Genomic DNA, 15,036 nt, shown 5'->3' with positions numbered 1-15,036 from the left:
TGTGCTAAAAGCCTAGATTGTTTTATTTGTTGCCAAAAGGTAAAATACCTAAAATCAATTGCTAGAAATACAGCAGACTTTACTCTCTTGTGTTTGCATGCATATTTCTGTATGTGGGCACATTTATGTTTCTATGTTCTGTGTGCTTCCCTGTAGTTTGGAGTCAACATTTGTTGGTGATGCAAGGGTTGCTATGGTAGTAACCTATTTTTAGTGAATACAGAAGAGTAAATCATGCAAAGCAGCCAGAGGGGGAGCTTGACTAGAAATATTTCTTCCCTCAAAATCATTTTTCATTAGCAGCACTTTGTTCCATCACCCATGCACCAGAAACATTTTTATTGTTTAAGTGATCTTAGTGAGGGAGGCACTTAAGCATTTACAGCTGAAAGGCTTTTGGGAGTATTGGCTTTGTCCCCTTTGGCACACGATAATGGTTGATGGTATCTATAAACATTCTCTGCTTGCTGCTCCCCCTTGGTGCTGATGTATCTTGATTCTGTTATGTAAGGAATGTATGTAAGTAGTAAACTTCATAAAGCCAATTATAGTGAAAACTGACGTATGTTTTCCAAAAGAAGAAAATAAGTGAGCAAGGGATGAAGAGGGAAAAGCTGCTGTTAAGCAGAGCAAAGAAATCAACTACTTAAGATCATCTTACTGGTGTTGTCCATGACAGAAGTTTTGCTTAGATTGATCCACACATTTGAAGGGACAATTAACTTTGTTTTAATGACTTCAGAATCATTTTACTAAAAGGAGAAGGAATTTTTCTCTATATTTATTTCATTGCACCCGCCTTCCAAGAAAGCGTAGTGGAGAAAACTTGTGTCACCTCTAATACAAATGGAATAAAACGCAACATCAGTCATTTAGAAGGCAATAGTTCTTGAAAAGTTAAGTTAGTATACAAAATATTAAATGTCATTGAAGGTCACTGAAGATTCTGGTCATGTTATCAACATATAAAAGAAAGCCTAACAGAATAGAGCACAGTGGATATATTTCCCTCCCCAGCCTGTGATACTGTTAAAAATTTCTTTGGATAGTGTAAGAATTAGCTTCGGTAATGGTTTGCAGTGTTGGAATATACCTTAAGAATAACTTTTCAGAAGACTAAAATAGGTTACCTAACTACTTAGTGAAATTATGAAGATTCAGGTTAATTCAGAGTGGTTAATTAGGAGAGAGAAGTATTGGGAATTTCTTGTTGTTTGCCCTTTTCATGCATCCATGCTCAGATTTTCTATCTTCATTTCCTTGCTAATGGATTCATTTTTGCATTGGCAAGTCTCATGACTATATTACAGGGATTGATTAGGTCCTCAGAAGTCCTCTAATACTCCAGTTAGATGAATGTTGAAAACCCACTCAGACAAATACTGCTCAAATAAATTTTTATTCTTTTAGGTAAAAGGGAAGATGCGATGTCGTAGTGGTGAAAAAAATTCTAAAAGTGCATTTCCCCTATAAACCCCCCTGTAGTGATTTTAAAATTGCATGATCTGTTGTCTGATGTAAATGTATTGGGCTGGTGATAGTGCCTCAGGAAGACATAGAAGTAGCAGCATAGCATGCACATCATTCAGGATCTGACCCTTTGAGTCACTAAATCATCTAACAAGCTGAAAGAAAAGAAAGATAACAAAACACAACACCACAGCTGACTTGCTTGTAGGGAAACTACTAACCCTATAGCTGTAGCACAATATGTGTTACAGCTACCTTTTTTTTTTTATGTTTTTTTTTCCTATTTGATTTTCTTTTCCTTTCATCTCTTCTTTTCCCCTACTGGAATTTATAGAGGAATATGGAATAGAGTCATGACCATCTGAAGATTCAAGCTAATTAGGAAACCAAAGCAAGTGAAAAACAGATGTAGTTAGTTAGCTTTGTTGCCATCTGTCACAAATAATCAGAGTAATTTTGACTGTGGCTAATATAGTCAACATAATAGCCTTCACTGTAAAGATGATCCTACAAACAATCTACCCTATAACCTTGATTAATATTACTTGGTTTTAGTGACTCACGCTGGATCTCTCAACCTAAATTCTTGTTTCTGTCACCATAAATGATGCTTTATTGGAGTTTTATGTAATTGGTGTGTATACAATAGGTTGCTTCTGTTTTTAACTGGCACTTTTTATGAACTGGTTCTAGTTTACTTCACCTTGAGATCAGCTTTCAGCACCATATCTACAGAGAGAGAAAAGCTGAAGCAGATGCTGGAGTACGATGCATCCTCATCTCCATCTGCACAAATAGTGGGCTTGAAGAATGCCTTAACATCTGTAAGTGACATGCTGAAACCCACCAAGCTTCATGGTCATCAGATACTACTTTTAAATTTTAGGGGAATTAATTTCTGTTTCTTTAGTGTCAGCTGTGTGCTAAAATTTGCAGGATTTAATCATAGTAAGTTATTGTAGAGCGTGTTTTTCAGAGACTTTGCTAAATGTTAAAGGTCAAATCATTGGAGTTTGATAGATGGACTGATTTAGGTATGTAGTCTAATCTGTATCATTTGAGATGAAGAATCAGAGGGCTGCTCTGTGACTATGAGTCCACTTTCTTTCTGAACATGCTACTACTTCCTTCTGATGGGTTGCAGGTTTCCTTTTCCTTTTCTTTATCTAAACAGCACTCAAATATTCACTGTATGACTTGGCATAAAACAAAGGTGGGGGTGACTGAATGCACTCAGCTGTCCCTTCTAATGCACTAGAGTTTCACCAAGACACTGCAAAGCAAATTCAAGTACAACTTGTTTATATTGACTTCCAAATTCAATTATCTCTCAGTCCTCCAAAAGCGGCAATGGAGCTATTAGGGCAGAGTTCTAAATGACAAAAGATTGTGCTCTTTAAAAAAGTGGGGATTTGGTTGGTGTCCTTTATGTAATTGGTAGAGACCAGAACTTTTCAACTTGGTCACATTTAAAAATGACAACCAAACTGATCTGATTTCAGAGCAATGAGGGCAATCATTACCATGGTCTTAAAATTTCAGTGTTTATTGCAAACACATCAGAGGAGCAGGAGACTCTCTGGCACTGATCAGTGTGATGTAGATCATCTTAGAATTATTTAGGTATGAAAACTTTCTTTTGCTTTACAAAAGCTGCATGTGATTACAGTTTTTAAGAGTATGACATGCCTCTTTGTCTGGACCTGTAGAGGCTGTGATGTCTCCACAGTGTTTAGAAAAAGTTGAAGCCTGTTGCATAATAACTGTACTTCTTCACTTGCACATTTTTTATTTTTGGCTTTCAGATTTTCCACTTCTGATACTTGAATAGGTGACTTATTTTTTCGGTGTTATTTATCTACCATTTTATATCAGAAAATCAATTTTAAGGTTGCTGAACTTAGTAAACACTCAGCTTAGCATGAATTATTTTGTTTTCTGGGCAGTGAAATGTGGTTGTCCATATTCATCCTGTATGTGTCTTAAATATAATTCTGTTAGGTATTATCTGATTCTTAATTAGTTTTGCAGCCCATCTAGAAGTCGTCTGTGAACCTTGGCTTTTTCAGCAAGGTAATCACCTATGAGGGCTCTTCTTAATCTGGAGATCTTTAATGTCAGCCAACAAAAATTTTCTCACCCTGAACAGCAGAGTTCCTGTAGGAGAATTGAATGAGCTTCCTTTGAAGACATTTCAAAACATGGATATGATAAACTTGACATATTTTTTAGACTTCTTTGCAAGAAGGTGTCTGGTGTTAATGACTTTGGCTTAGTGTTTGTTGTTGTTCATTTTAGTTTGTTTTCTGTGCAGAGGAATGAAAAAAAATCACTCACAGGTTGAAAGCTATCAAACATTAGTCTGTTTTTCTCCCATCAGCCTGGCAGTGGAAGAAAAATGAGCAGATTTAAAGTGGATAAACCACCACAAAATTAGCATATCTGCCTCTGCTTCTCCCTCATTAAGATAGTATCCTTGACCTACATGCATCCTAAGAAAAGGAAATAAAGAATGGGAAAACTTACAATATTTCTGGTTTGGGGGGAGGAATTATACAGCAGGAAGAAGAAAATATTTTGTAGCAAATAATGAAAATGAGAAGTTGTCATTACAGGAGAGCTATTTTGCACTTGCATGATGAGGATTTAACACAGGGCTGAGAATTTGACACAGTAGGGATATGTATACCTTTATAGCAAATTCAGACCACATATAGGTAAATCCAGAAATAAGTTCTCCTCCATCATCACATTGAGCTTACTGACTTTCCTGCACCCAAGAGAATTTTCAAAATAAATTACTGCCAAAAGCAAAAGTATTTGTGGGATAAAGCGGATGTGTAAACAGCAGGGTTCTCCACATCCTGGTATTGATTCAGATCACTAAAATGGGATGCAAGTCTTCAGTATTGTTCCAAAATTAATAACACAATCTTTTATTTCAGAGACATTTTTATTCCAGGGTTAGGCTCTCTTTCTACAAGTCTACTCTAATTGACATCTGTCTATCAGATGCACCCAAAATAAGTAAATAACATGTAACAAACATGAGTTTGCAGTAGAGGCTTTTTATTCTGACCATTGCCATCATAGTCTGATAGGACACAAATTGTACCTGTTACCCATGTGATTTTGTCTTGTTTCTCTATCATTGAAAGGCAAAGGGAGCTGCCAGTATGGAAAAATCAAATGGTTTTTCACGTGGCAAGAACTAACATTGGGAGAGGCTTTGTTGGAGATGGGGGTTTAGGAAGGGAGCTGGAAAAGAAAAATATCCCTGCCATCTTTGACTTTTTTCCTCCACTGATGTCTCTGTTTCCTCACACTGGGAAAAAAAAAAACAGTTTTAATTTGACAGATAAGGAGTAAGGTTTGAAGCATTTATAATAAAGGATTTGCTGAACCAGTAAAAAAAAAGGATGTGGTGGTGTTTTATACTACACTTTAAACAGTCTTTGCCCCTTTTTATACAATAAAGTCACGTTTGAGTTAGTTGAGAGAACTTTATATCCCCAATATTTTTGTTAAATATTCCAGGCAATAGCACAAAACACAGATCTTAAAGACCGGTTACGCAGAATACATGCCGAATCTAAGATCATTGATTCAGCATCTAATGCAAAATCAAGCCCAGATTTGGTGAAGGTGGGTATGGATTTCCTCTTTCAGTGATGTCCTGTTCCTCCAGCCCCTACATCTAGACAGTGCTGCATAGCTGCCTCTTGTCCTGTTCTCTGTGTCTCCCCTGTGGTGTGGTGTGTTAGCCAAGCCAGTCTGCTTTCCTGGTTGTGAGTCATTTCTGGTGATGCACTGTGTGATATTTGATTCCAAAGACTTTCCTTGTGAGCAGGTTTCCTGAGCATATCTTCCATTGCTTTTTGCTACTGGTTCCTGGTGTTCTCCCTTGCCTGCTTCTTGTTCAGCATGTACAGAGCTGCCACATTTGTCACCCTCTGCCACTGTTTCTCTTGCCCTTTTAATCCTTTGTTAAGTTATGTAGATCTTTTGTCACCCATCTGTTAGCCCAGAATGTTGGCTACCAGTGTGAATCATGTAAGGTTTAGAACAATTACCAGACATTTCTATGAAATGATCAAAGTTAATGGGACATACAAGAGCCCTTTCAGCCATTTAGTTGTCTTTGTGTGAAGCCAGGGACTTAGCTATATCCAGTTGGCTGGTTTGAGATTCCACTGATGTTCAGACAGTTTTTTGGCTCGATGCAGAATGCATGTGAATATGGTGTAAGTATAGGTCATAAGATGTAGGTGTTAATGGTGTCAGTGAGGGAAGCCCGAAACTGTGTTATTTGTGATAGATTTTCCTAAATGTTAACTCATACAGAAACCTCTTGTAGTGTGCTTTTAGTATAAATCTTTCATTAGAACTTGAGTGCATGTAATGCTGGGACTTTTATGTAACTAATTATTTCCTTTTATTTTTAAAGACAGTTTAGTCATTCCAGAACAGATTCCATCTGTTCACTTCTGGTTCAGTTCTGGTGTAGTGGAGCTGTGTTTTGGTCATATTTAACTGTTCAGTTTTGGTTTTTTTCCTTTAGGTGGTTGATCATTCTGATGCTTTTTGCTTTAAAACCCGCAAGAATTTGAACAGCCCTTAAACTGCTATCCAGAAAAGCATTAATGCATTGTTACTGAGTTTCAGGAGTTATTTTCTTTTTTAGTGGAGGTCCTTGCAATGACAATGGATTATTTCTGAAACTTGTGCTATGTGCTATACACACACAAAGTGACACACATGACAAAAATAGCTTTAAGAAGGTCCTTTGGAGGTTGCATTCACAAATTCCCTCTGGCATGGCTTGGGATGGAATCTAAGGATGCAATCGCTTGTACTGGAGAAGCTTCATTTTAAGACTGTGTGAGGACTATGATACAGTAATGCTGCTTTGAGGAAGACAAGGCCACTGCACAAAACTTGTCACTAAATGATACATTGGGTGCTGTCAGCCACCTGTGAAAATTGAAGCAGTATAAAATAGTATCTCAAGCCTTTGCATAAGGGAAACGTTTCATTTGTCTATTGGGTAATTTAATTGTAGTTCATCATGCCAAAGTTGGAATATTGAACAAGAAAAACTGAAGCTTATATGTTAAATATAAAAACCTGATGCTCTTTTATGAGTCCTTCCTGCTCGCTTTCCTTCTCAGATTCAAAATAGTATTGGAAATAATCCCAGTAGCAATGTTTATCTGTAAGGTTTGTTTTTTTTTTTTAACTTGCAGGCTAAACTGCCTTCCTCTAGGAGGGACAATGTTGAGTTTATCTTTTTTCCCTGCTGTGAAAGGAGGGGTTTTTCAAGTCTTTTGTGGAGCAGTTTATTTTGTTTCCATGTCACCAATATCAGTGTGTACTGAATAATAATCCATACGATAGCAAAACCTACCAACAGAAAAGCTTTGAAAGAAGGTTTGTCAGCTTGATTCTGGGCTTGTCATGTTGTTCATTATGTTGTTCTGAAAATAAAATACTATAATTCCTGCAAAATTATGATGTGGAAGTCAAGGCTATAAGCTAGTAAAACACCTCATGCAGAAAATCTTGAGAGCAGCTAATACACTCATTTGGGCCAGCATAGCTCGTTTCCTTTGCGTTGGTGGAGTTATCAGGGAAAACCATAGCAAAGAGCTCCTCCAAATTCTTTACTGCCACCACAGAATGAGAAGTCTCACTGGTCACCCCACCTTTGCCAGGCCACCTCTTGGAGCTCTGCTTACACCAGTGATCTGTAGTGCTTCCGTGGGAGGGGCTGTCAAGATCTCTGTGGCAGTCAAGTGTGCCTCCAGCAGCAAAAGCAATTTCGGCTACGTGGCTTTAATGATATGTTGGTTTTGGGTAACATGGAGATATCTCAGGTGTGGATGTGAAGGAATGATTTTCAAAGAATAGCATAGAAACTTGGTGAAAAAAAAGAGCTAGGAAAACATACTATTATAAAGAAAGCAACTTTATCCCTCTGAATTTTGTAGACTACTCTATGGCAGGCTTTGCATTAAGCAAGGCTCGAGCAGGAAAAGATTAATTAATTTGCTAAGATCAGGAAGGAATGTGAATCTAGGGTGTAATATAAAGAGATGGGAGTTTTGTTCTTTTGTGGGTTTCTTGGATATATACACTTGGATATATCTGGCTAAATCATTCAAATAGCAAAGTATTTTTATATGCAGCACCTTAGGTGATTTACTGAATATGCTTAATTTTCATTCTTTTTCCTTCCCTTTGGTCTGTTTTACTTTAGTTTTAAATCCCACTTCAAAACACATGCTATCCTTCTTGTAAATTGAAGAGGAGCATGTGCAATTTTCTCCCAGTGTTTTACAGCCCTTCAAGTTAGGAGTCTGTGAAATTGCATGTTGTTTGTGCTACTGCCCCACTCAAAACTTTTTTTTCTTTTGAACAGGAAAATTCAAGAGAGGAAGGCAGAGGTCTGGTTCACCAGGTCTCCAATGAAAGCAGACTGTCTATCGCTGACTCTCTCACAGAATTTTTTGATGCACAGGAAGTCTTGCTGTCTGCTAGTTCTTCAGAAAATGAGGTCTGAGCAAGAAGATTGACATCCTTCAGATGTATTTTCTTATCTGCCTATTGACAGACAATCTTTTTGAGTGCTAACTGTACATCAGAAGACTGCCAGAAAATTTAAATTTTCAAAACATTTAGAAATTAATATGCCGTTTATATTTATTTGTTGTCATTGTCTCTTCACTGTAAAGGGTAGCAAGTATTATGAAGAAGTCTTACATAAACAGAGAGGGAGAAGGCAATTAAGTAGCTCGTATGCAGATATTGTAGTCTGTCTTGAGTCATTGTGCAGGTGCCCAGGGAATTGCACAAAAATACCACAAAAATACTTCTTCATACCTGTCCTTGTGGTACCTGTAAGTACCTTGAGGCTGGTGTCATGCATATTGAAATTTATTAGATCTTTGTTTCCTCTCTTGGGTTCCATAAAAACCTCGGCTTTTGATATGAGGAAAGCCTTAGTTGTGAAGCCAAGGAGAGGAAGCTTGTCTCCACTCAAGTTAAAACTTCAATTTCAGCCATCTCTCCCAAACTCAATTGTGTGTCCCTAGGAATTTGTAGTACTTTTTTATAGTACTGAAAGACAGCTTAAACCATTCTTAAAACAATATTTTTATTGCAGCTGAAAGTAATAATGTCCATGTGCATTTGGGATTATTTTAATGAGTGATGTATCTTGCTTTTTTCCCCACCCCACACTCAGGTATCAGATGATGACTCATATGTAAGTGATATCAGTGATAATGTGTCAGAAGACAACCTAAGCAATGACATAGAGAATGAAAGACAAACTTTAGGTAAGTTCAGTGGGTTTTTTACGCCATGTTTTGAGAATTTTGTTTCTGTTTGTTTGGGGTGCTTTTTTCTTCTCTTACTAGATAATTTGATATTATGGGTTTTGAGATGTAGACAGCCTGTGTCTTTTCTTGTATAGACTGAGATTGGTTTGGAACAGCAGATTCTAGCTAATCTGCTTATCTGGGCACTGTTGATTAAGCAGGATGGTGGTTCTGTATCAGCAGGGAAACACCTCTTTTCGTGACTTCTCTGATGCAACTCCCACTCTAAGTTTCTTATGGACACAGGATTATTTAGTAGTAAGGCCCAGCTGCTTTCATTTTTTCAAAAAAGGTCTTTTTTTCTTGTCACGCTGTTTTGTCAGTCTGCAGTTTAGCAATGGCTTTCAGAAGTCCTGCTGTTTTAGCAGAACCCAGTGTTTAAAGGAACATGAGAATAATTACTCACTGGCACCTCTGGTGCATGACCATAAGAATTTCTTTCTTGCATGTACTAATCATGACAGTGTTGTTAGTACCTATCCTAATTTGTTCTAGAAAGAGACTCAAAAAAAGGATTGTTACAACCTAATTGGCTTTGTGCTTTCAACTCATTTCAGCTAACCACAATGTTCTTCCCAGTCTAACAATATATTTTTATTTTCAAAAATGCTGAACAGTGATTTCTCACTAGCAGCTGTTTCCTGATCATCTCCAAGAACCAGCAGATTCCTATGAACTTGGGTAGTTTGATATATATTCTGTAACAGTTCAAAATGAAGAATTTTTAATTTTTTCTTTAAGATAGGAAAGCATACAAATGAATTTCTCTCATGATCTGGACCTTAGAAAGCTGTATTAATGTGGCAGTTCATCTTTTTTTTATCAAAGCCTGTCACTGTAGCTTTTCAGTATAAGAAGCACCTCTGCATGCTTCTGGTACCTGCTATTTCTGTGCTTTGGGCAGCCTGCCACTGCCATTAATAGAAAAGTGGATGTCATTTTCCTACAGGGCTTTAGCTGCACCATAAACTGTGGGATTATGACAAAATCCTCTGGCCACTGTAATGTAGAAGGTCAGATCAGATGTTGAAAATGGTCCAGTTTGGCTTCAAAAGTCATTGACTCTAACTGGAGGTCAGATGTCTAAACCTCCTGTGGCATTCATCCTGTCTGTCACAGCTCTTACAAACCAGAACTGGCTGGGCCTTTCTGTAATGGAGACTAGGCAAACTTCAATACTCGGATGCCAGATTTTCTAAGCAATGAAGTTCTTGCTCTACTCTGTTTTTTCAGCAGCTTACCTCAATTAATGGACTGGTCCAGAATATGTAAATGAGCCAATTGGTATCCTGTTTTTAATCATAAACTGTCAAAAGACATAGCCAAATCCCATTTCTGGGATTAAACAAGGATAAATTTTTGTATTACCTCATTCCTGAGTTATCTAAGGGAACATCCTTTTTGGCCTTTTCTGATGTTAAATAAATTCTTCCAAATAGGGAAATATAGAAGTCAGCTCCTTAACTCTCAACTGCATTAATTGTTTCAGGTAGATTTTTGGACTCATAGTGCCCATGCCATTTTTAAGCAAAAAGAAAGATACAGGCAAGGGGCTGAAAATAGTTCACCTAACCTTGTTAGAATAACTCAGTCATATGAGGAATTAGGACTTCCAGTTTGCCAGTGGCAGGAAAGATGGAAACTCCTTCCTCAAACTTCTGAGGATACTGATTACCCTTTAAATGTTCCACATGAGGCATGGGCTGGGAGGCATGGCAGGCATGGGGAAGTTTGTCCTTGTGGTCACCTGTCACTACTGATGCAGTGCTTATGTCAGTGGCAGAGAAGAGGAAGCACTGGTTAAGTGCATTTAAGGTCAGGGATTCTTCAGGCATGTGTAGCGCAGAAAGAGATGGAAGGAATTAAACCCCAGTGTGGGTTTAATTCCTTCGAGACAGAGCTGCGTGAGGAAAGCCAGAAAAGGACAGGGGTTGGCAGACTGAGGCTATGCCTGAGAGTCTCCAAATAGTAACTGATCCTAAGGCAGGAGCTTCCTAGGGGCTCCTGAGGATGTGGAAAGATAAAACATGTTATTGTAGTGGTAAACACATTCCTCTCTGAAACAATAGTGATGTACAGCTATGCAATATAATCACTTGAGACTAGTGCCTGTTGTGGAAGCTTGTAGCTCTATTTGGATTTTGCTACAAATCCTGTCATGGCACACTTAGAGCTATTTATCCTGTTCTAAGTGCTTTGATATAGGAACACAGACTTCAGATATTCATGTCAAGGACTCTTCACTTGAGTCTTTTTTTTTTTTTCCATCTTCAGCAAGCCCATAGCTCTAAAGTTGCTTCCATCCTTAAAACACGTCAATTCTCCATCAATATATGGTCATATCTCAAAGTAACATCACTAAGTTTAAATGCTATGGGGAGCAATGTGGAAAAGCCTGAATGTAAATTTGTGGTACAGTAGGTGGTAGGAGTATGCAAAGTAGGAAAAGATCAGTAGGAGTAGTTATTATTCTTGCATCTGTAAGTTACATCTTGCCTTCTGAGATGTGTCAACTTAATTGAAGCTCTGTCAAGGAAGGAGGTTTTATGTCCCCTAAACAGATAGGAATCCATCTCTGTTACAAATAAAATAGTTATAATATTTACTCTTTCAAATTCAGTGGAAAGTCTGAGCCTTTTCTTACAGATTTTAAGGGAAAAGGAGGTAATTTTTATGCATCTCTTGTACTTGGCATTTTACTTCCGTTAATGTACATAAAATGTGATTCTTAATTTTGTCATTTTTATAACAGGCTATGCTCAAACCGCAAGTGAAATACTTAAGTGATTCGTGGGTGGAAGGAAGTTTTGACAGAAGGAAAGATGGTTGCATTTTAATGTATGTTTGCAAAGGGGGATGAAACTAAGAAAATGTGAATTTAATTGTTCTGCCACTTCCTTCCTTTTCAGATTGTATTTCTGAAAGTGGAATTGGATGCAATTCTAAACGGAGAACGTGTTTACCAGCACCATGTCCTAACACAAGTAACATCAGCCTGTGGAATATCCTGAGGAATAACATAGGAAAGGATCTCTCCAAGGTGGCCATGCCCGTTGAGCTAAACGAGCCACTGAACACGCTGCAGCGCCTCTGCGAGGAGCTGGAGTACAGCGAGCTCCTGGATAAAGCAGCGCACACACCAAACCCCTTCGAGCGCATGGTAAATACCTGACTCCCAATACTCAGGAACATGCAACAGAATCAGAATAGAGTAAGCATGAAAGCAGTGCTGAAGAAGTGAAGATGTTCTGTTCCATTGTTTCGTGTCTCTCAGCTGAGAGGCAAACTCTCCAAATGTCTGTACATACTCATACAGCCATTATTTTTGACTCTTCTGTTCCATTTCTGTTGCTTTTTCAGAAAGGGTCTCTCTCCTCAAGTACCTTGCTGTTCTGCAAGTTTAAACAAAAAAGGAGCTTATTTCTGTTTTGCAGCTTTTGCTGTCCAATATTAAAAATTTACATCAAAAAGGGAGGAGGGGATTAAACTTAGATAGTTCCCTCTCAAATATGAAAGCTACAATAGATCTTTTTCAAGGGTGTCTGATGTGGTAACACATTTCTTTATAGAGATGCTGGATCTTCCAGCTCTACATGAGTGTGATATCTTTATATTAACTAAATGAGCACCGTGTTTCTTATTAACTGATTTTCTGAAGTTTTTGTGTTTATCCAAAATGTTCAGGATCTCAAAACCAGGCTGTATGCTGTATGCTGGGTACAATCATCAGAATTGTGCAGAATGATGTCATCCTTTTCTAGTGCAGAACCCTGAATTCTGCATTTGGCAAAAGAACAAGAGAGAAATGCATTTGTTGTTCTGCTTCCAGGTGTACAAGAGCTACTTAATATGCAAGCCCATAAATAAAGGATTAGAAGCTCCCTAAATTCTCTTAAATGGAAGATACAGATTTTCCCACAAATTGAATTAAGCCTTTTCAACTCAATGTATCTTATCTCAAAATGAAGTTATTAATGAAAGCAGGTAGTCATGTTATAAATACTGTTTGAAAAGTCTCTTTCTTCATTCTAACACTTTCAAGGGTTACAATTTAGGGCCAATTCTCAGGGTGTGTTCATTCACTGGGGGTTCAGTCCATAGCTTTTTTTGTCTCTTGAGAACATATGCTAAAAATAAAAGGAAATAAGCAGTAGTTGTTCAAAAGGAGGGAAAAGAAGCCTTTTCCCTCCTCCCCACACCCAAGCATCTGGAAATTACCTCAAGACTGGTGTATTCTTTGCCTTTGAGAAACTCCTGAAGTAAAATTTAATGCTAGCTGTTGTATAGTAATTGCAGTAGTTCATAAAAGAGCCTATCCTCAGTGGATTTGTTTTCCGAAACTGTGAAAAGAGAGTATCTACACTTTCACAAGATGAGGAAAAGGGAGTGAAAAGAGGGGAAAAATGTGTTACAAAAGAGACTTGAGTCAAACAGCCCTGAATTCTAATTCCTCATCTTATGCTTGAGTTGACTGCAAAAATTTGGAAGGGCTACCTGTGTGTCAGTCATGATCAACAGTATCATTATTAGATAATAGCACCCAGTAGACAAAAAGCAATTTAAGTCAAATGGCATTAGAAAGAGCAAAGTTGGTGGAAATTTATTCGGTACATCCTGTGCCATGTTTCTGAAAAGGATAGTTGGTACATTTATGGAGTCACATATGTAACTATAAAAACCAGTTATTACACAAAATTTAACAGTGATTTTTAAGGTTACTTCTCTGAACTGTGTTGCAGAATGCTAAACTGTTTCAAACACTTTTCAGAAATGCTGTTTTCAGTTGATGAAATTTGCAGTATCTGACCCTAACAATTCTATCCCTGACCTATTGAATGACTCTGAAAATTGAATAATCCTCTAATGTGTGAACTGGGGCTTAGCTTGCAGGAGGCGTGCATGTCTGTAGCCTGCAAATGAAGGGAAAAAAAAGGAATCAGGATAAAGCTTACTTTTATTTTTTTTTGTGTCTGTTGTAAATTAATTAATCTATGTCCCAAATATATACTTCCCAGGTGTACATAGCTGCCTTTGCAGTCTCTGCCTATGCATCCAGTTACTACCGAGCTGGAAGTAAGCCATTTAATCCTGTGCTTGGAGAAACCTATGAATGTATTCGTGAAGATAAGGGTTTCCAGTTCTTTGCAGAACAGGTATTGTATGCTGCAGCCCTTAGAACTGCTACTCGATACACTGCTGAATTCTAAATGTGTGGCTGGAATTCTCTAGAATTACTGGCAAAATACAAGATTACTCTACATTACCTGAGCCCAGCAAAACCCAAGGGAACTTGCTGAATTATAAACAAAGGGAATTGTTTTTTGAGGAAAGTCTGCTAAGTCTGGCATGGAACATCACCACGAGCAGCTGACACTCGAGGAGCAAAGGCTGGCAGGCTGCCTGCTCCAGTAACAAGATAACTTGGTTAAGTAGAGTGCAATTCCCCATGCTGAAATCTGATCACAACTGCAACAAAAGTTTACATTCTTGTCATTTTCTTTTGCGTGTGATCATTAAAAATACTGTATCTTCAGCTGTTTAATGTCTTCTTTTATAACAAACGTGTCCCTCGTATGAGTCAATCAATCACAAGTATTTCCAATGGCACCATGACTATTTCTGCTTCCTGTCCAAATACTTGATAGCAAAAGCCTTTCGAAGTTGCAACCACAGCTGAGTAGGTGAAGGTAGCATATCATGGTTTGAGTGTTTATGAAGATAATGTCCCCATAGGAGAATAATTATTAAGTACGGGTGAAAAATACTACATTTAAAGAAGCCAAGCTACCAAAATTGCTCAACTTGAAGCATATGTTAAAAAGAGATAAAACTCAAATACCTGGTGCCTAGCAAAGTAAGAATGACTGAAAGCTGTCTTATTCTGTCTAGACATAAAAAAAAATTACAAAAAGTGCAAGTGGGCAAAGGTGTGCAACCTAGAAATTTGATCAGAGAAAGACTTCTAAGAGGCTTCCTTTAGGAAATGAAAAGTGCTTTTCACCGCCTGTGAAGGTACAACATTTTGCACATTATGTTTTAGAATTGACAAAAAGGAATGTTATGATCTTTCCTTAGTCTCAGGAAATGTCACAGGCAAGAGTAAGAATAAGTAGGGGAAGAAAACCCAACAGAAAGTAATACAGTCAAAAGTGAATAAAATTTAAAGTTCATGTATCTGGTTCAT

The 15,036-nt window shown here is 37.8% G+C and overlaps 1 protein-coding gene across 5 annotated transcripts in view; it reads left to right on the top strand.

The window, feature by feature from the left end:
* OSBPL3 (oxysterol binding protein like 3) overlaps positions 1–15,036 on the top strand; it is an 87,463-nt gene that overhangs the window by 54,065 nt on the left and 18,362 nt on the right. For 3 of the 5 annotated variants that reach the window (XM_030264849.4, XM_030264851.4, XM_002193340.7), the window contains 6 exons: positions 2,164–2,294; positions 5,008–5,115; positions 7,892–8,026; positions 8,717–8,810; positions 11,762–12,012; positions 13,868–14,005. In XM_030264849.4, the coding sequence (XP_030120709.4) occupies positions 2,164–2,294; positions 5,008–5,115; positions 7,892–8,026; positions 8,717–8,810; positions 11,762–12,012; positions 13,868–14,005 (857 nt within the window). The remainder of the gene's footprint in view (positions 1–2,163; positions 2,295–5,007; positions 5,116–7,891; positions 8,027–8,716; positions 8,811–11,761; positions 12,013–13,867; positions 14,006–15,036) is intronic. The other 2 variants (XM_030264852.4, XM_030264853.4) reach the window with 1 other exon arrangement.

Source organism: Taeniopygia guttata, chromosome 2 (assembly GCF_048771995.1).
Source record: "Taeniopygia guttata chromosome 2, bTaeGut7.mat, whole genome shotgun sequence".
NCBI classification, from domain to species: Eukaryota; Metazoa; Chordata; class Aves; order Passeriformes; family Estrildidae; genus Taeniopygia; species Taeniopygia guttata.
Note: the sequence above shows the minus strand (reverse complement) of the source record. Positions and strands in the feature narration are given on the sequence as shown.